Source organism: Brassica oleracea, chromosome C7, assembly GCF_000695525.1.
Source record: "Brassica oleracea var. oleracea cultivar TO1000 chromosome C7, BOL, whole genome shotgun sequence".
Classification (NCBI taxonomy): Eukaryota; Viridiplantae; Streptophyta; class Magnoliopsida; order Brassicales; family Brassicaceae; genus Brassica; species Brassica oleracea.
This window is the reverse complement of record NC_027754.1, coordinates 6,115,397-6,135,088: the sequence shown is the minus strand read 5'-3', so window position 1 is coordinate 6,135,088 and position 19,692 is coordinate 6,115,397. Positions and strand designations below refer to the sequence as shown.

At 35.5% G+C, this 19,692-nt stretch overlaps 2 protein-coding genes and 1 long non-coding RNA gene across 4 annotated transcripts; 2 read left to right on the top strand and 1 right to left on the bottom strand.

Moving 5' to 3' along the window:
• The first annotated feature begins 848 nt into the window (after window positions 1-848).
• On the top strand, window positions 849-1,957 carry LOC106304931. Its single transcript, XR_001262872.1, has 3 exons — window positions 849-1,405; window positions 1,573-1,703; window positions 1,764-1,957. It is a non-coding gene; the product is annotated as an uncharacterized LOC106304931 (long non-coding RNA).
• A 2,475-nt stretch (window positions 1,958-4,432) lies between these two features.
• On the top strand, window positions 4,433-5,574 carry LOC106302451. Its single transcript, XM_013738960.1, has 2 exons — window positions 4,433-4,571; window positions 5,246-5,574. Exons 1-2 carry the CDS (start codon window positions 4,433-4,435, stop codon window positions 5,572-5,574), a joined length of 468 nt encoding a protein of 155 aa, XP_013594414.1.
• Window positions 5,575-10,016: 4,442 nt separating this feature from the next.
• On the bottom strand, window positions 10,017-12,375 carry LOC106301485. 2 transcript variants are annotated; one of them, XM_013737887.1, is made up of 4 exons: window positions 12,141-12,375; window positions 11,507-11,632; window positions 11,000-11,256; window positions 10,017-10,912 (listed from the first exon to the last, which is right to left on the bottom strand). In XM_013737887.1, exons 2-4 carry the CDS (start codon window positions 11,628-11,630, stop codon window positions 10,202-10,204), a joined length of 1,092 nt encoding a protein of 363 aa, XP_013593341.1. In that variant the 5' UTR covers window positions 11,631-11,632; window positions 12,141-12,375; the 3' UTR covers window positions 10,017-10,201. The 2 variants fall into 2 exon arrangements, with proteins under 2 accessions (XP_013593341.1, XP_013593342.1); XM_013737888.1 differs by lacking the exon at window positions 12,141-12,375 and adding an exon at window positions 11,820-12,031.
• Window positions 12,376-19,692: the final 7,317 nt, after the last annotated feature.

The window sequence follows — 19,692 nt, the reverse complement described above, 5'->3', positions numbered from 1 at the left end:
CATATATATGACAATTAATGATTATGAATAATAAATATTTGATAACAAATTTTGTATCTTAGCTCTTTTTTTGTTTAATTTTATATTATTAAAAGATATTAAACAACCACATTAACCATATAATAAAAAATATAATTTTTTTCTTATATGTTATATTTTGAATTTTTAAAACGATTATAAATTACTAAAAACGTTAAATGTCTCACACTAAAATTTTGTGATCAATAGTTTAACTTTTTTGGTAATAACAAGATACAAATGATCATAAATCGTATGAATATGAAGTCTCATTTACTAGACATTCATATTATATATTAATATAATTTAAAAATAAACTATATAACATAGAAAAATACTTAAATATGATAATTTAAAATTTCTATTGAAAAAGTATCGAAACCTTAATATTTTAATTTTGAAATTTTCATTCAAAAAATCGCACATTAGAAATTTTGTGTTTATTATATGAGTATGAATTCTCTATAATAAATATTTATATTAAAATATACTATATATCTATATCCATGTCATTAAAATTTAGTTATATACCATATAAAATAAATAAAATGATTACTTTGATTTATTTACCAAAAAGTATCATAAATAAACAATATGTATTGTTTTGATTTATGTGTTTACTCTAATTTAGTGATATACATAATACGTAAATGAATAAAAATAAATAGTAATATACAAAAATTATTTTTATATATATCATTCATCCCGCGCAATTGCGCAGGTCTTCAGCTAGGTTTTTTTTTTTCTTTTTCCTTATATCTCTTAAAAGTTAAAACAAAACCATTCCTTTTATTTTTTTTACCTCCTATTTCTCCTCCTAAATTCTTTTATTTTTTTTCTGTAAAACAAAATCATTTTAGAAGAAGATGATGACGATGAGATCAGTTTTTGCAGTCCTTAGTCAGCCTCCGGTACAGCCAGTCGAAGACGAAAATGAAGAAGGAGATGAGGATAGAGACAACGATGGCAATGATGACGAAGACATCGATTAGGACATATATGACGACATCTACAATGAAGATAGTGAAGATAAAATATGATTTTGAGATAATCGGTTTGTTTGGAGGCCTAAGCTTCAACGTTTGGAATCCTCAGCTCATCTGTCACCATGGATTTAACTATCGTTCCGGTAATGGGTAACTCCGATGAACTCGGTTTGTGCTTGTGGCTGCTTCCTAGTGATCTTAATGAGCCGGCTAAGACCAATTTTGAGTTCATGTTTGCTGATTATGATAGACTCATCGACTTTGAGTATCTAAACTATGTCCCCGTTCGGACCAAAACATAGCCTCTTTTGTTAACTAAAAACGACCAGTGTTTTGACATGGATTTTTGCATATCAGAGCTCTCTGCTTTCACCTACCCAGCTCAATCAACCAACCACAATGTAATTCTCCTCACTCGAACTCTTTTTATCTATGGTATATGGCAATAGTCGCTTCGTTTACTACATTTGGATTCACCTATTATATGTTCAGTGTGTATGTACACTGTATAACACGAGTTGACTCACTTGTGTTTATGCTTGTTGGCTTCTTCACTTCATAATCAAAGCGAGGAGAATCAGTAGGGAATTCAACATTGCGAAGTTTCATGCTCGGAACAGATAAAAAGACAAAGTATAAGAAGAAGGAGAAGCCGGTCGGTTAGTGATAGACCAAGGATTTTACCCATCATTAGTCATGGTTTATAAGTGTTTTAAGATATATTTACTACTATATAGAGTCTATTTAGAGTAATTACAGGTTCAGGTACTAACTGGAAGAAAATAGTGTATTTGGAGCTATTTGGAGATCTTTTAAGCTTTGCTGGAAATAGGAGATGGTCGACGGTCACCAAGAAATATCGACCGACATTTATCAACAAATATCGATCGATGTTGAGCTCTTCTCATCGATCGACGGTGAAGCCACCCGAGAGTTAATGACAAATTAGAAGATTTCAAGTTTTACAAAAGTTTCAATAATTACATTTTAAGTCCATGGCCACCTGTTAGGCTATTTATTAGGGTTTTGTATCATTTTAGGGGCAGACTTGCCTAGAGACCTTTTAGACCTAATTTGGAGGAAGCAAGAGGCCACCATTGAAAGGAGAGAGCTTAGGATTGGAGAGATAGATCAATACTGCAAAACAGAGAAGATCTTGAACTCCATTGCTTTTACTTTTTCTATGGCTTACTTTTATTGTTTATTTTATTTAAGTATTATTCAGATCATCATAACTATGTGTTACATGAATATGTCTGAGTAGTCCTTACTGTTAGATTTAGGTTTCTCAATAGGTTGATATATGTATTACTGACACAAACAATTGTTAGGGAGTTTAAAAATATAGTTCTTCATCTAGTTGTACTTAAAGCTAAGTTTAGGATTGATCACCCTTTAAACTTAGATCTTAGGATTAATTGAGATCAAGCCATTGGTTGATTCAATACTTGAAAATAAACTAGTATGATCTAATTGACTAGATACAGACGAGAGTTGATCTAGTGAGTTAGCGAATATAAATCAAACCTGTCCGTAAAGCTTTCTGGAAGAAGCATCGATCGCCGCAGCGATAGTCCTGTCGATCGATATTTTGAAAGGTGTATCGATCGATATTCGTAATGAATCATCGATCGACACTTTCTCGTGATTAACATACGAGAGTTGAAATCCGAGATCCAAATTAGATAATCAGATTGGCTATATTTTAGTTTGAATTCAAGAACAATTAATATCAATAAACCCATAAAATCCCAATTTAAGTTTTACTTGTCATACCTGAGAATATACTTGAATCTAGCTATTCTCCCAACTGTTAACAACCTCAAAACAAATCAATCGAGCAATAAACTTGCTCACAAATCCATATACTGCTTTAAATCTTATAAACCAATTAATCTAAATTTATTTCAAGACCATAATCTATTGTGTAATCCTAGAGTCTGTGTGGATTCGATCCCTAAGTACTACATCCGAGCCTCTTATTTGAGAGAGAAATTCACTCCTTAGTGTAATTTGAGTGATATCAAATTTGGCGACGTTGCCGGAGACTCTTTCTTATTACCATTAGATTAAGTTTAGAATTCAGTCTTGATTTTGTTAATAAATTTTCTAAAAGTTATCCCTCTTTTCCTGCTGACACAGGAACTTAAAGAAGGAAGATATGGATTTCGGCCGGATATCGATCGACGAAACGACAACAACATCGAGCGACAAGTCGACGGCCAAATCGATTGACGCCGCACATCAAACATCGATCGACGACACCCCGCCGGAAGCAGGTAAGTTTTCTCTTACCTATAATGCTAATGAGGGAGTAGTCCTCGGAGAACCTAAAGGTCAACTAAGCAATGCAATTAACTCAATCATGAATGAACAGGGGACTGCAATCCCTGTTAAAATTAATTCGATCTCAAAAAGAGATCATGAAATAAAATTGCCTCTGCAAGACTACTTAAACCCTGGGAGGACCTATTCCAATAGGTCCGCCATTAAATTACCAAAAGATGATACCAAGAAATCCGGGGGCAGCCTCGAATACTTAGTCTTGGTACGTCAAAACCCTTTCCGTGGAACTGTCTCAGAACACCCACACGATCACATCGAATACTTAGAAGATATGATGGATGACGAGTACAATCACTGTAAAATCTTTCCATTCTCCTTAGAAGGCGACGCCGGAAAATGGCTAGACCAACTACCTACAGGTTCTCTAACCTGCTGGAAGGAGATAAGGAATACCTTTCCTTAGAAGGCGATGCCAGAAAGTGGTTGGACCAACTACCTACGGGTTCTCTAACCTGCTGGAAGGAGATAAGGAATACCTTCATTAATCAATTCTTCGATGAAACGCGTTACTGGGATGTAACGAAGAAAATCTCCACATTCCGTCAAGGTCCACGGGAATCATTCAGAAACGCATGGGAGAGATTCAAGAGCTATCAACTTGAATGTCCCCACCATGGTTATTCAGAACCACAACTCATTCGTACCTTTTACGGAGGTATTAACTTGCACTACCACATCACGCTTGATACAACCAGTGAAGGGAGCTTCAGTACCAGGAACCCTGAAGAGGCAAAGCGTTTGATCAAGAATGTAGCTACAGGTAGATCCTACGAAATGATGGACGTAGAGCGAGGAAGGAGAGTTGACTCGATGGATGGGCCACCTTTAGCCAAAATCAAAGAATCTCTAGATTCGCTTCATTCTGCTCTAGAGGGACAAAACCAATTTGGGATTAACCAAATTGACGATGATACCCTTTTTGAATTAGAAGAACAAGTAGACTTCGTAGATATCCCAACCTTAAAAGATAGGTACCCTATCCTTAACCCCGATAGCTTTACCCAAAATTACGATGCTACTGTTGGATCACACCGAGGCAGAGCGAAATTAGATTAAACCAAGATTTCACGGGAAACCGCAAAATGGCCACTGATCTGAACGGAAAGATAGACATAATCTACAGTGAGCTAATGAGGAAGTTCGACGCTTTAAGTGAACACATCAAGAGACTGGACGGTCAAGTCGCGGAAAACGCGACCGCCATCAAAAGGGAGACGTCAAGTTAATGATGTGTTACTAAGGAGCGGAAAACGCCTCATCCAGAGCACAATAGAAATCAACAACGCAGAAAACGTGCTGAAGTTGAGAAAACAGGTGAAAATAGGTCACGACCAATAATCCTCGATAGTCCCAATCCCGAATCAGAAACACCTTGAGAGAAAGAGCAGTCCAACACTGAGGAAGCAGCCATCGACCTCGAGGAGGAAGAAGAGGAGTTGGAAGAAGATGTAAAAATCGATCGACAAGAAGAAACCAACGTCGATCGACCCACTACGGTAAATATCGATCGACAAACTGGGAACAATGTCAATCGACGCTCGGCTCCTGCTGAACCAGCCGTAGAGAGAGTGTATAGGACTCTACCACCCTTTCCTCCTAAAAAGGCACAGACTAAGTGAGAATTAGATAAGCCGATCTGCAAGAAAGCATTCGATAAAATCACGTTGGAGATGCCATTGAGTGATGCCATAAAAGTTTCATCATCGATAAAGAAATATGTAAGGGGCATGGTATCCAACAGCTTCCCAGCTGCTGAACACAGCGTCATGATGGTTTCGGAGGAAGTAAGTGCAATAATCCAAGGCGAAACCCCGATCAAGAGACCTGATCCAGGCAGTTTTGTTCCAAATTGCAATATACAAAATAAAGGTTTCCTCGATCGCTCTGTGATTTAGGTTCCAGCAGAAACCTCATACCACATTCTGTCCCGATATCCCTCGGATACAACGAGTTCAAACCTACCAAAATAACTTTGGTTCTTGCCGAGAGATCCGTTAGAGTACCTGATGGAGTACTTGACTACGTGCCAATAAAGATTAACGACTGTCACGTACTTATGGATTTCGTTGTGCTGAAATATCAGAATGAACCGAAAGAGCCCCTCATTTTGGGTAGACCATTTCTAGCTATAGCTGGTGCGATCATCGATGTCAAGGAAGGTAGGATATGTCAAAACATGGGAAACATTCTGATGACCTTCGACATGGAAAAGCTGATAATATGACCCTTAATCGATAAACAAACTTCCTACGTGGACGATATCTCTGAGTTGGCTGAAGAATCTTTCATAGACATGTGCTCAGACAATCCCCTGGAAAAAGTACTCACAACCAGTGAGGAAGAAACAATTAGTGTCAGCAGAGCTGAGGAATACACACGATTGATGGACGTAAGTATGAAAGTAGCGAATGTTGATGACATAGAGGATGACACTTCGGAAATAAACCTCGATCGATATTTGGAAAAATCTGTCGATCGACAACCTTCTCCCTTAGAAGATTGGGATCCTGAAAGAGCACCAAAGATCGAGCTAAAGCAACTACCCGTTGGACTCAAATATGATTTTCTCAATAAAAATTCCTACCCCGTAATCGTGAACGCCAACCTGACTAATGGAGAACTTGCGTTGTTATTAAACAAACTGAGAAAATATTGGAAAGCCCTCGGATACTCTCTCGAGGATATTCCTGGTATTTCTCCAGATCTGTGCATGCATCGGATTCACCTAGAAGACGATTCAAAATCGTTAGTGGAGCACCAGAGGCGGCTAAACCCAAACTTGAAAGAAGTTGTTAAAAATGAAATAATCAAACTTCTAGACGCAGTGGTCATTTACCCGATTTCGGATAGCAACTTGGTTAGCCATGTGCATGTCGTACAAAAAAAGGGCGGAATCGTTGTGGTGAATAATGATAAAAACGAGCTCATCCCTACGCGAACTGTCACCGGACATCGGATGTGCATCGACTATAGGAAGTTGAACGCCGCCACAAGGAAAGATCACTTCCCTCTACCCTTCATTGATCAAATGTTGGAAAGATTGGCAAATCACCAATATTATTGTTTTCTTGACGGTTATTCCGGATTCTTCCAAATCCCTATACATCCTGACGATCAAGAAAAGGCCACTTTTACATGCCGTTACGGAACATTCGCATACCGCAGGATGCCTTTCTGTCTTTGTAATGCTTCCGCCACTTTCCAACGCTGCATGATGTCAATCTTCACAGATAAGATAGATGATTTCATAGAAGTTTTTATGGACGATTTCTCTGTGAATAGATCCAGTTTCAAAAATTGTCGATAACCTATGTAAAGTCTTGGCAAGATGTGAAGAAAAGAACCTCGTTCTGAATTGGGAAAAATTCCACTTTATGGTTAACGATGGGATCAACCTAGGACATAAAGTGTCCGCTACTGGCATAGAAGTAGATCGGGCAAAGATTGAGGTAATGACCGGCTTTCCTGCACCCACAAACGTAAAAGACGTGAGAAGTTTTCTCGGGCACGCCGGATTTAACAGGAGGTTCATACAAGATTTTAGCAAAATCGCTAGACCTCTCACTTCCCTCCTCTGTAGAGAAGTTAAATTCGACTTCACACCATAATGCGTAAAGTCCTTTGAGGAAATAAAGAAAGCCTTGATAACTGCCCCCATCGTACAAGCACCTGACTGGAATCTTCCTTTCGAAATCATGTGCGATGCGAGCGATTTCGCTGTAGGAGTAGTTCTAGGCCAAGGGAAAGACAAAAAGCTACATGCAGTTTACTACGCCAGTCGAACACTTGACGAGGCACAAAGGAATTACGTAACAACAGAAAAAGAACTGCTTGCTGTAGTTTATGCATTTGAAATGTTCTGCAAATACCTGGTCGGCTCGCGAGTCATCGTCCATACTGACCACGCTGCGATTAAATATTTAATGCACAAGAAATTTGCGAAACCACGACTTCTGCGATGAATCCTTCTGCTTCAAAAATTCGACATAGAGATTAAAGATAAAAGAGGAGTAGAAAACGGAGTTGCAGATCATCTTTCCCGAATACGAATAGAAGATGACGCTCCTATCGATGACTTCTTACCAACGGAAAATGTTTACCAAACGGATTCATTCGTCGGAAATGTATGTCTCACTTCCGAAGAACTGTCAATCGACGACAACGATGCTATGTCGATCGACGACATAGATACTATGTCGATCGACACTCCAGATGATCTAAACAAAAAAAAGTAAATCCCATAACCCTCACCTTCGATATAAATGTAAACGTCGCATACAACGAGCTGCAACCTGATGAAGATTCACCCGTAGATGAAAGTCTGCATCGGGAAGTGCACGCAGTCGAAAAGGTTCAAGGAGCAGACCTTGGTACGCTGATATAGTGAACTATCTAGCTGCTGACATAGAACCCGAAGAGCTGAGAGGGTATACAAGGAAGAATTTTTTAGGAGAAGTTAAGAGATATCACTGGGACGAACCATATCTCTACAAACACTGCTCTGACGGGATGTATAGGCGCTGCATCGCCGAAACTGAAAACACCCGATATTTTATTCCAATGCAATGGATCCGACTAGCTGGACATTTTGCAACCTTTAAAACGGTATCAAAAATTCTTCAAGCAGGATTCTGGTGGCCGACTATGTGTTCGCGATGCTCATGCGTTCATAGCACAATGCGACAGATGTCAACGGAGAGGAAAAATCAGTAAAAGACATGAAATGGAACAGAAATCTATTCTAGAAGTTGAAGTATTTGTCTTTTGGGGGATAGATTTCATGGGTCCTTTCCCCTCCTCCTACGGGAATAAATACATCCTGCTCGCTGTTGATTATGTGTCAAAATGGGTCGAAGCAGTAGCTTCCCCAACGAACGACGCATCCGTAGTTATTAAGCTTTTCAAAAGCATTATCTTCCCGAGATTTGGAATTCTCTGAATAGTCATAAGTGATGGTGGATCCCATTTCATTAACAAAATTTTTGAAGGACTAATCCGGAAGAACGGAGTGCATCATAGAGTTGCTACACCCTACCACCTGCAGACGAGCAGGCAGGTAGAAGTCTCAAATCGACAGATCAAATAAATCTTAGAAAAGACTGTAGGAACATCTAGAAAAGATTGGTCTAGAAAATTAAACAATGCACTCTGGGCTTACCGGACTGCTTTTAAGACTCCCTTAGGAACCACCCCATTTCACCTGCTTTAAGGAAAATCATGTCACTTACCAGTTGAACTGGAACACAAAGCAGCATGGGCTATTAAATTATTAAATTTCGACATCAAACCAGCAGCCAAAAAGAGACTCACACAGCTTAACGAGCTGGATGAAATAAGACATTTAGCCTACGAGAGTTCGAAGACATACAATGAAAAACGAAAGCATATCATGATAAAAATATCATCTCCAGACACTTTGAACCAAATGATCAAGTGCTGCTATATAACTCTCGGCTAACACTATTTCCCGGAAAACTCCGATCTCTGAAAAAGTGAAAGAGATGTTGTTTTTAGTTCAAAAGAAATGAGAAAAAAGGAGTCAAAACCGATTTTTAGGTGCATTAAGGGTTTCAAATTGGTTGTTCATGGTGGTTGGTGTATTGATGGCAATGGCAGTATTGTGAATACTTGAGGAAGATGAAGGTGATAGAATAAAATATGCATTTTCGAAAAGAAAAAAAATGTGATGGCATTTTCGTGAATAATCTGAACTTTGGAATGAAAGAAGCAAGTCAAAGTTTCAAAAAAACATGGGTTAGTTTTGTGTTTGACTTCAAGTTTTGAGTCATATGCGCAAAAAGCCCTAAATTTAAATGAATATAATTTTTGTTTTATGAAAATATAAATCAAATAATCCATTATTTTAATTGATTTGATATTGATTCAAATTATTTTGTTGTATCTAAACTGACAAAATAAGTTTTACTTATTTTCAATTTTTCATAAATTATTTGATTGTTCTAGTTAATTATAATGTTTCATATTATTTTGACACAAGATTAATTATTGTATTGTTTGAAAACACAAATAGTAATATAATATTTATTTATTTTTTGTTTTTCAAATTTTATTTTTGAAATTCAAAAAATGGTTTTTGAAACTATTTTTAAAAATTTAGTATTTATTAGTAAATTTTTTAAACTTTAGTTCCAAAACCCCACTACTTAAGTTTAAACCATACGTTTAAATTAGTTAACTTTATGAACATAAATATTTATATATTTTCTCTTTAATAAAACGTCGTTGATCATTTTTCTGGATTCTTTTTGTGAAATAAATTAAAAAAGATTATCTTAGAGATTTCTCTAGTTTCTTTTATAATAAAATGATACATTTAATTTTAATCTTACAAAAAAATTGGGTTCAAAGTAATGTTTGTGTTCTAGTAAGAGAGATTAAAACTTTTACAAACCCAAAACTGAATCAATAACTATGGTCAACGAGACTCCAATCCAGAACTACTGTAATAAAAAATTCAAGAATAAGCATAAAGAAAGATAGAGCCTTGATCAGATTGTCCAAAAACAGAGCAAAAACAGAGTATATTCATTTCAAAACTCAGTTAAAAAAAATTAATGTATTAACTTTTTCATTTCAACCTCTAAATATTAGCAATCTATTAAACAATAAGTATGAAGATACAAAATATTCAGAAACCTATTATAATAAGAACGAGGTAATTTATTGTCACAGGTACAAAAGAATTAAACAAGAAAATAATACCCTCTGTGAAATAGTAATCAACTCACTAGGAACTGTAATATCGTTCACATTTAATGACTGTTAAAAGAACAATATCAAACTTAAACATTATACTTTTGGAGTATTGAGTTTAATTACTCTTATTAACATCAAAGAAGCTCATCAAGAAACGACCTCCCTTTAAATTTCTCAACCTTAAAACCCATCTCTTCCATCCTCGAGCGCTCTGTCTGGAGCTCAGCCAGCTCCGCCTTCATCTCCTCCACCCTCAACCTCGCTTCCCTTGCTTCCTCCTCTATCTTGGCTAAGTCTGCTTCCTGAATCTCCAGTTCTTGTTTCTTAGACCTCAGTGATTCTTCTTGTCTCTCTTTCTCCGCGTCTGCGTTCTCTTGAAACCGAGCAAACTCCTCAAGAACAGAACGTAGCCAGCCAACATCGATGTTCACAGACTCCAAGTCCTTAACAACCGCAAGCATCTCTTTCACTTTAAGTTCGGTCAGCTGCGCGACCGGAGTTGATCCAAGTTCTTGCATCAACGAGCATAGGCACTCTAGGTATCTGGACCTCATCGATGCTGATTCTAGCCTGCAGTTTTCAGCTATGTCTCCGTGTTTGTCGATGATTGACTGTAGGATTGTGGAGACACCAGAGCTCACACGGTATTTTCCAACCGAAACACATGTGTCCGACATTACTGATTGAAGGTCGAGCTCTACACCTTCCTCATCATCATCATCATCATTGACGTAAGACCTTGGAGGGCTTACAACATTGAATTCACTAATCTCACTGGCTGTTTCATTCTTGCCGTTGTGCTCATACCCTCGAGGTCTTGGTGATACGTTTTTGTAACGATCAGCCTAAACAAAAACATTAAAACAAAACATGTCAACATGCCACTCTCTACTTTTAAGATTTGTCATATTAAAAAACATGTCAGGAAATACCATGTTGTTTGGGGATAGAGGAACCGTCTTCAAGGGCCTCTCTGGCTTATGGTTAGCAGATATTTCATCAGACGATGAAGAGGGGAAAGATCTGTTACTTTCTGGCTTCTTCACAGCTATTGGTGAAGGTTTTGATTGATGAACTCTTGGCGAATTGGCGGTACCGTTCTGATAGGGCCTTGTGTTAAAAGGTGACGGTGGGTGCGATTCTGTATTTTTCTTACCAAAACTCCCTGGGAGGCTAAGAACCTTTGAGGCTGTAATAAAACATTCAAGAATAAGCATAAAGAAAGGATAGAGCCTTGATCATAAAACAGAGCAAAAACAGAGTTTATTCATTTCAAAAACTCTAGAACAAGTTCTTGATACCGACAAATATTATCATATTCACTCAGATTAAACATGATGTAGTTAGATCAATTGCCAAACACACATTTATAGATTAACAGATCAATCATACTTCAGATTCTATCCCCAAGAACAGAGAAAGTTATAAGAAAAAGATACCTTGCTTCTTTGAATTCTTCTTTCCATTGCCTTGAGCAATCTTCTCTATACAATCAGAAGCACATTCATGGAATGGGTTTTTAGAATATTTGCAATCCGGGTGAGCTCTCCGGATGGTATCCATATCTTAAATCAGTGTTATAAACTCAAATCAGATTCCAAAAATAATTAAACAAGAAAAAAACAGAAGAAGAAGGCTTATCAGGAACCAAACTCAAAGACCAAACACATAAACTTTAGTTTTTTATTTTTGGGTTTTCTATAGTTTAAACAGAGTCACTTCAGGATATGTAAAAAGGTCAAGACGTTAGACCTCAAATTCAATATTAAAATGGTTGAAAACCATACAACTCCATTGAATCCCCCTGTTTAAACCAACCATTCATGATTTATCTCTTCAAAAACAAAAACAAAAACAAAAACAAAAACAAAAAGGAGAAGGAGGACCAAACAAGTGGTAGAAATGAAAAAGAGACTTTCCCACCAATACACACATTAAAGAAACTTTGAAAATATTGTATCAGACGATCCCCACAACAATAACTGCTTAAGACAGAAGTCCAGCAAAAGCAGGCCCTACCACAACAATCTCTTTGAAAATAAAAGCCTCAAATTTTTCTTGACAGAAAAATACCTGTAAATGGGAATGATGGTGGTGATGAAAGGTCTTGAAGCAGAGGAGAAGGAAGCGAAATAGAATTTTTTGTTTAACGATGTAAAGTTTACAACTATATAGGAAGAGCCAGAGGTAATGTTTTCATTTGACCGAAACCTATTAAATATACGAAGAGGATCGTTGAAGATTCGAAGAGGATTGACTATTCATTAAATTGCGCAGGAGAATGAAGATGCACGTTGCGATCAATGAGAGGGGCTTCCAGAAGTTGACAACAACGAAGCAAAGAGGTGGAAAATGGGAACAAAGAAAGCCTCTTTCAGTTCATACCTACTAATTAACCAGATTTCATACTTTATTGGTCACGCTCACGTGTGAGCCTAGTAGCTTCTAAATTTTTATTTCTTGTATAAGATAAAAATCTATTACTATTATTGATATTTTTAGGGCATTCAGTCTTTACAAACTTTAACTGCCAACATTTTTCATTCTTATAAACGTGGGAATTAATATTATTAGGATTTGTTTTTCCATTATACGGCTTTTTTTTAGAGACAACGTTTTCTTTGATCCAGTTGCATTTTTGATATTATTATTTTTTTAAATAAATATATTTTTAAGATATTGTTTAGTATGGAAATAATGTTATTTTGAGGGTTTTATATTTAATCTTTCTTCCAAGACCAGGAAAAAAATCATTACATATGAAAAATAAGATTGAAGGATAGCATATCTCTTGAATATGTACAGTTTAAATACTAATATTAATTTTGTAGATAACTGACCTTAGCATATATTGTAGTATTTCCTTTCCTTTATGTTTTCTTTTATTTTTTCGTTGTAATACTTACTTGGAGTTGTTTTGCTTCAATCTATAAATAAAAATAGAAACTAATTAGAAGTATAAATTAATATTTGGATCTGAAATTAAACAAAAATAATATCAAAACATTTCTATAAGTTATAAACATACTAAAAGTTGATAAAGAAAATAAACACACAAAAAAGTAAAGAAATCTTGATCTTTTTGTTTTCTCTAGCCTCTGAATTTCTTACTTGATTGTTCAACTTATACTCCATTTGTGCCTTATATCTCCATGTTTTCCCCTTTTTTCTTTTCTTCTTGTGGTGGTTTGCATTCTAGAGGTTTTGTATATGTGCTTTAAGTTCCCAGTAAATTAGCCCTTTTAACTTTCATTATTTTTTTATTTAATATGAATTAACTTTCATTATTTGTTTCTTTAATGAATTAACTTTCATTATTCAATTTTAACTGCTGGAAATGTACAGATTTAGATTTATGACAATATTGATTAAAAAGGTCGAAGAATTTAAAAATTTTCTCTGATGGGATTTTTTTCTGGGCTATTTCTATTAACTTAATTAATAAAATTATAAATATGTTGTTTAATAAACTTGCCAGAAATACTTTTGCCTTTTGTGCTAAATTTTGATAATTGCAAAAATAAATTTTATTTTGTAACTGCATATATATATTGAAAGTTTGTAACTGCATGTTGATTGGGTTCGTCTTATATGCATCCAAACGGTCTATTTTAAAAAATAAATATAAAAATATTAGCTTACATGTTCGGTCGTGCCGATCCCAGAGACTCCTCCAAGAAATGGAAAGCACACCACTGTGAGAAGCGAAGCACTCTTAACAGAGAAAAAAAATGCCACTCAAAAAGGAACGTTTTCAGTTATAGCGTTAGCATTTGCAGTCACTAAAAATTACTCAAAAAACTTACTTAGCCAGAAGAGAGCGAGGGAAGACTTTGCTATCGGCGGGATTGTAGACTTTGCTATGGCGGTAAAGCTTTCTAAGCTGCTCACTTCTCTCAAGACCCAACTGGTCAGCTTTGACTTCCGATGCTTGAACCATCCTCCTTGTCTTATATATCTCCATTGTAGCATCCATCTCCCCATTCCAACAGTCTTTTTTTTATCCCGCAACGTACAGATAAACTGACCATGGGCACATTAAAATAAATAAACTGATCATGGGCACATTAGTTATAGCTTCCTCCAATCGTGTTCTCTCTTTTTATCTAAAAGATTAGGCAGTTTTTAGGATCGTGGGATCATGGCCACATTGAAAGGAATATTATGAATTTTTATTTTATATTGAAAAGTAGAAAACACGAAACAGTTTATTGCATTTGAATGTTTTTGCAATTTTATTTTTTTATTTAATTTCTATAGCATATTCCATGTGTCAAAATATAATTGGTAAAGTGACTTGTGCTTTAGTATATAAGAGATACACCAGTTCTCTTTATTTGTAATTTCGATGTCTTTTTAATAGTTACTAGATTCAGATCCACGCTATTAAAACGATGGATTATTTTTTATAAGAACTTAATACCTTAAAGTTCATTTTAGATAATATATAATTATCAATCTAAAAATTGAAGATGTATTAAAATTTTCACTCCTGTATAGATATATTATATAGCTTACTAACTTTAACATGTTTTGAGAACATATTATTTATTATTTATTATTAAGATTACAAATTTAATATAACACATTAGATGAATGTATAATATATAAAACCACCATATTATTTTATTTTTTTCTTCTTATAAATAATGATACAAATTAAAAAGGGTTATTCTCTCAAATAGCTATTTTTAAGTTTTTGTCACAAAAATATCTCTCGAGGAAGAAAATGAATAAAATAGCCAACTTTTTTTTTTTGAAAATTTTAATATCTATTTTTTATTTTTTAAATTTGAAACTTATCCCCAAAACCACACCCCTTAACTCTAAACCTTAAGTTTAGATTAGTTAATCCTAGGGTAAAAATGTATTTTTTTACCCTTTAATAAAACTTATTTTGGTCATTTTCTTCATTAAAAGTTATTTTTGAGAATATAAACTAAAAATGGCTATCCTAAAAAATTTCTCAATTAAAAATTAATAAATTATTTTATAGAATAAAAATGAATTTTTTAATAAGATTTAGAATCTTTCTTCAACAAATTTTGTTAGCATATATAGACAAAGTTCTAAACATCGGTATAGGCTGGGATTAGGCAGCAAAGCCCTTCCAACCAAATCAATTTTCTCAAGATCCGATTTACAAGATTCAAATTGGTTTAAACCATTTTAAATCGGTTTTAATCGTTTTAAATCTGTTTAAATCGTTTTTAATCAGTTTAAACCATTTAAATTAGTATAAATCTGTTAAATTAAATAATAATATTAGTAGTTGTCAAAATAATAATAATAATAATATTAGTAAAAATTCACAATTTTTTCTAATTCTTTTTATTTTGTATATCTAATTTAATAATTCATCAAGATAATATTATAATTTAACCCAAAAACTAAAATATCTTTAAAGTGTAAAATGTATATAAAATTGATCAATAATTCGTTAACACCTAGTCTCCGCCTAGGTCCCGAATAATCCGCCTAGGCGCTAGTTACTGCCTACCAATTTCTTGAAAATTGTATGTAGATATTTTAAATGAAAATTTATTGAAATATATTATAATTAAATTATTGAAAATATTTTTATATTATTTAGTAAAATAAATAAATGCATTTAATGAACATATTGTGTAATTTATGTTGAGATATTATAAAACGTACATTTAAAACTTTCTCAAAGATGGTCAAACTTGAAAAATCACATATGAAAAGTGGTGTGATTCTGTTTTAGTAAGATATATATATATTTTATTTTCCTAAATTTTGTCATTAAAATTTTAATAAACCAATAGTTTATATGATAAAAAGTTAGATCTAACAAAAATTTAACCTGAAAATAATACAAGAAATAATTAATGGAATTAGAAAAAAAATCAGAAGCAACAACCTAGCAAAAGGATACAATTTTTTTTTTAAAAGCAAAAACCACAAAAATCATAATTCGAGTAAACATTTATCAATAACAACAAAAATCATAATACATAATTTTTAGGACTTAATATAATTTATTTACAAAATCATTTTTACAACCATTTCTAAAAAAAAAATATTGTCTGCTAACATGACTGCTAACATAACCAATTGTTAGTGTTGTAAACGAAACTCTGTTTTCGCTTCAAGATCACTCACAATCACTCTCGGTCTTATCACCCGTTTGACTTTGCGGAATCGATTGATAAAGAACAGAAAAATAAAGACACAGAGAAATGTTAACGTGTTCAGCCTCCACTGTTAATGTGACAGCAGCCTACTCACGCCGGGATTGCTTTCCCGGAAATTCCACTATCACTGGAGTAAAAGTTACAGATCGAATCACAGATCATACACCATCTAACGAGAACTTCTCTCTCTCTCTTGTAAACCTTAGACTAGATTTATCTCTCGGATTCAACCTTATCTCTATAGCTCTCTAACTCTGCAACTTATACTGTTGAGAGTTAGTTACACCTGAGCTGAGCTGACACTTCTCACTAACTCTTGAGAAAGACGAGTCTTAACCGACGTCGCTTCACTTCTGGGCCACAACACATCATCCGTAAGCCCAATACCTTATAGCCCATTTCAACAATTTTCCACCAAATGTCTATAAGGTAGCCTTTAGTCTCATGCATTACTTCTCTCCCAAGGTTTCCCTGCAATCCCGGGCCCTTAGCTTCTCATTCCAAGCTAAGCCGAAGCTTCTCCAAAGCTTCAACCATCTTATTCACTGGAACCACCTTGGTGAAAATATCAGCCGGATTATGGAGAGTACCAATCTTAGTAACTCGGATAATCCCTTCTTCTATCTTATTCCTTATGAAGTGATGCTTGTTCTGAACATGTTTTGTTCTCTCATGATGAACATTATTTTTTGACAAAGCTATAGCGCTCTCAGAGTCACAAAATATCTCCACCTTCTCCTGAGTATACCCAAACTCTGCAATCAAATTCTTCAGCCAAATTACCTCCTTAGCTGACTCAGATAAAGCAATATATTCTGCCTCTATAGTCGACAAAGCAACAACCTTCTGAAGACCAGACTTCCAACTGATAGCAGTTCCACCAAAACTGAATACAAAACCAGTAACAGACCTCCTCTTATCCAAATCTCCCGAGTAATCAGAGTCGCTATAACCCACCAACTTCAGTTCAGCTCCACCAGATAAAAATAACTTCTTTTCAGATGATCCTCTCAAATACTTGAGCAACCATTTCACCGCCAACCAATGTTCTCTGATGGTATTTCCCATAAAACGACTCACCATACCAACTGCATAAGCGATGTCTGGTCTAGTTCCAATCATCATATATACGATACTGCCCACAACATTTGCATAAGGAACACTTTTCATCATTTCAAATTGCTCCCTAAGCTCAATTTCTCTTGCAGACTTCAACTTGAAATGAATCCCAATTGGAGTTTTGACCGGTTTAGACTTCTCCATTTGAAAAAGCTTCAACACCTTCTCAATGTATCCTCTCTGTGACAACTCCAACTCAAGCTTCTTCATGTTTCTCTTAATCTCCATACCAAGAATATTTTTAGCAAGACCAAGGTCTTTCATTTCAAATACTGTCGCCAAATTTTTCTTCAGATTGTTGACTTCCACCATACTTTTAGATGCCACAAGAATATCATCAACATATAACAATAAGTATATGTGAGATCCATCCACATTCCACTTCATGTAGACACAACTATCCACACTACTTCTATGGAAGCCTCTGCTCACCATGAACCCATTAAACTTCTGATTCCATTGCCTAGGACTTTGCTTCAGTCCATATAAGCAAACGGACCCAGTCATCCTTGCCTTCCAATTCATAACCTTCAGGCTGCTTCATGTAAATCACCTCATCCAAATCACCATGGAGAAAGGCTGTCTTTACATCTAACTGCTCAAGCTCTAAATCCTCTGCAGCTACTATCTGCATCAAGATCCTGATAGAGACATGCTTTACAACCGGAGAAAATATTTCATTATAATCTATGCCTTCTCTTTGTAAATACCCTTTGGCAACCAGTCTTGACTTAAACCGAGGAGGTTCAACACCAGGGATACCATCTTTCTTACTGTAAACACATTTACTTCCAATGATCTTCATATTTGCCGGTTTAGGAACCACAACCCATGTACCATTCTTCTCAAGAGAACACATTTCATCTCCCATACTAGCATTCCATCTCTCCCAGTCTTTATCTTTAAGAGCCTCAGCGTAATCATATGGCTCTGACGATTCACCATCATTAGTAGTCAACAGACAACTCACTACACAATGATTCTCAGTAAATCTCAAAGGCACTCATATGCTCTCCTTACTCTATCTCGAGCAAGTAAGTAATCTTGTAACACTGGAGACTCATCAGTTCCATTTTCATCTGACACTCCACCGGTTTCACTGTCTGTCTCAGAAGAATCTTGATCCACACATATCTCAGTACTTGATTCAGCTGGAATTATTTCAAGCTCCACCATCCTACTACTCTCACCAATCTCCACCTCTCGATCGTTCTTCTTAGACAACGTTTTAAACAATACATCTTCTTGAAACACCACGTTTCTACTCACCACACACCTTTTTTCAACAAGAAGCCAAATCTTGTAGCCTTTCACACCAGTGGGATACCCCACAAAAATACCTTTCTTAGCTCGTGGATTTAACTTCCCATCATCAGTATGTATGTAGGCAACGCAGCCAAAACGTCTCAGAAGAATAATCCAACCCGTCTTTTCTGTACCAAATCTCATCTGGTATCTTGTCACCAATGGCTGTAGAAGGAGACATTTTTATGAGATGAACTGCAGTAGACGTTACTTCCGCCCAAAAAACTTTTGGCAAACCAGATTCACTCAACATACTTCGAACCTTATCCATGTGTCATGTTCATACACTCTGCAACACCATTCTATTGCGGTGTATAAGCAACAGATTTTTTCCTTACAATCCCATTCTCCTTGCACATTGCATCAAACCGATAGTTACAAAACTCTAAACCATTATCTGATCTTAGCTTCTTGATCTTCTTCCCAGTTTGATTTTCTACCATGATTCTCCATTCATCAAACTTCTGAAAAGCCTCATCTTTTCCTTTAAGAAAATCAACCCAAACCTTCTTGCTATGATCATCAATAATGCTGAGAAAATACTGACATTTACCATGAGACTTAGGCACAAAAGACGATCCCCATAAATCAGTATGTATGTAGTCCAAAGCACCCAAAGAAATGTGTTTTCCCGTTGCAAACTTCAACCTGTGAGCTTTCCCAAAGATACAATCTTCACAAAATGTGATAGATGAAACCTTCTTCTCATCCAGTAGACCTCTCTAAACTAGAACGCTCAAACCTCTCTGACTCATATGACCCATTCTACTATGCCACAGACGAGTATCATCTTCCTTCACCACATTTGTACAGACCGGCGTATCTGAATCTCCTTCTTTCTCACACAAGAAATAGAGAGTCTCTTGTCTTCTTCCTTGTAATATCACTCTTCCTTCTTTAGAGATCTTCAAAATGTCGTTTTCAGAACTGTAACTACAACCCAAGGCTTCCAAAGTACCAAGGGAAATCAAGTTTCTCTTCATCTCTGGTATGAACATCACCTTAGTGAGTATCACCATGGATCCATCTTCATTCACAATCTT

Coding starts and splice junctions, on each gene's coding strand:
- LOC106302451 (XM_013738960.1), top strand. CDS start 4,433: ATGGCCACTGATCTGAACGGAAAGATAGACATAATCTACAGTGAGCTA. Junction 4,572..5,245: donor CATCAAAAGGGAGACGTCAA/GTTAATGATGTG, acceptor TCTGTGATTTAG/GTTCCAGCAGAAACCTCATA.
- LOC106301485 (XM_013737887.1), bottom strand. CDS start 11,630: ATGGATACCATCCGGAGAGCTCACCCGGATTGCAAATATTCTAAAAAC. Junction 11,257..11,506: donor GAAGAATTCAAAGAAGCAAG/GTATCTTTTTCT, acceptor GTTTTATTACAG/CCTCAAAGGTTCTTAGCCTC. Junction 10,913..10,999: donor CTCTATCCCCAAACAACATG/GTATTTCCTGAC, acceptor GTTTTTGTTTAG/GCTGATCGTTACAAAAACGT.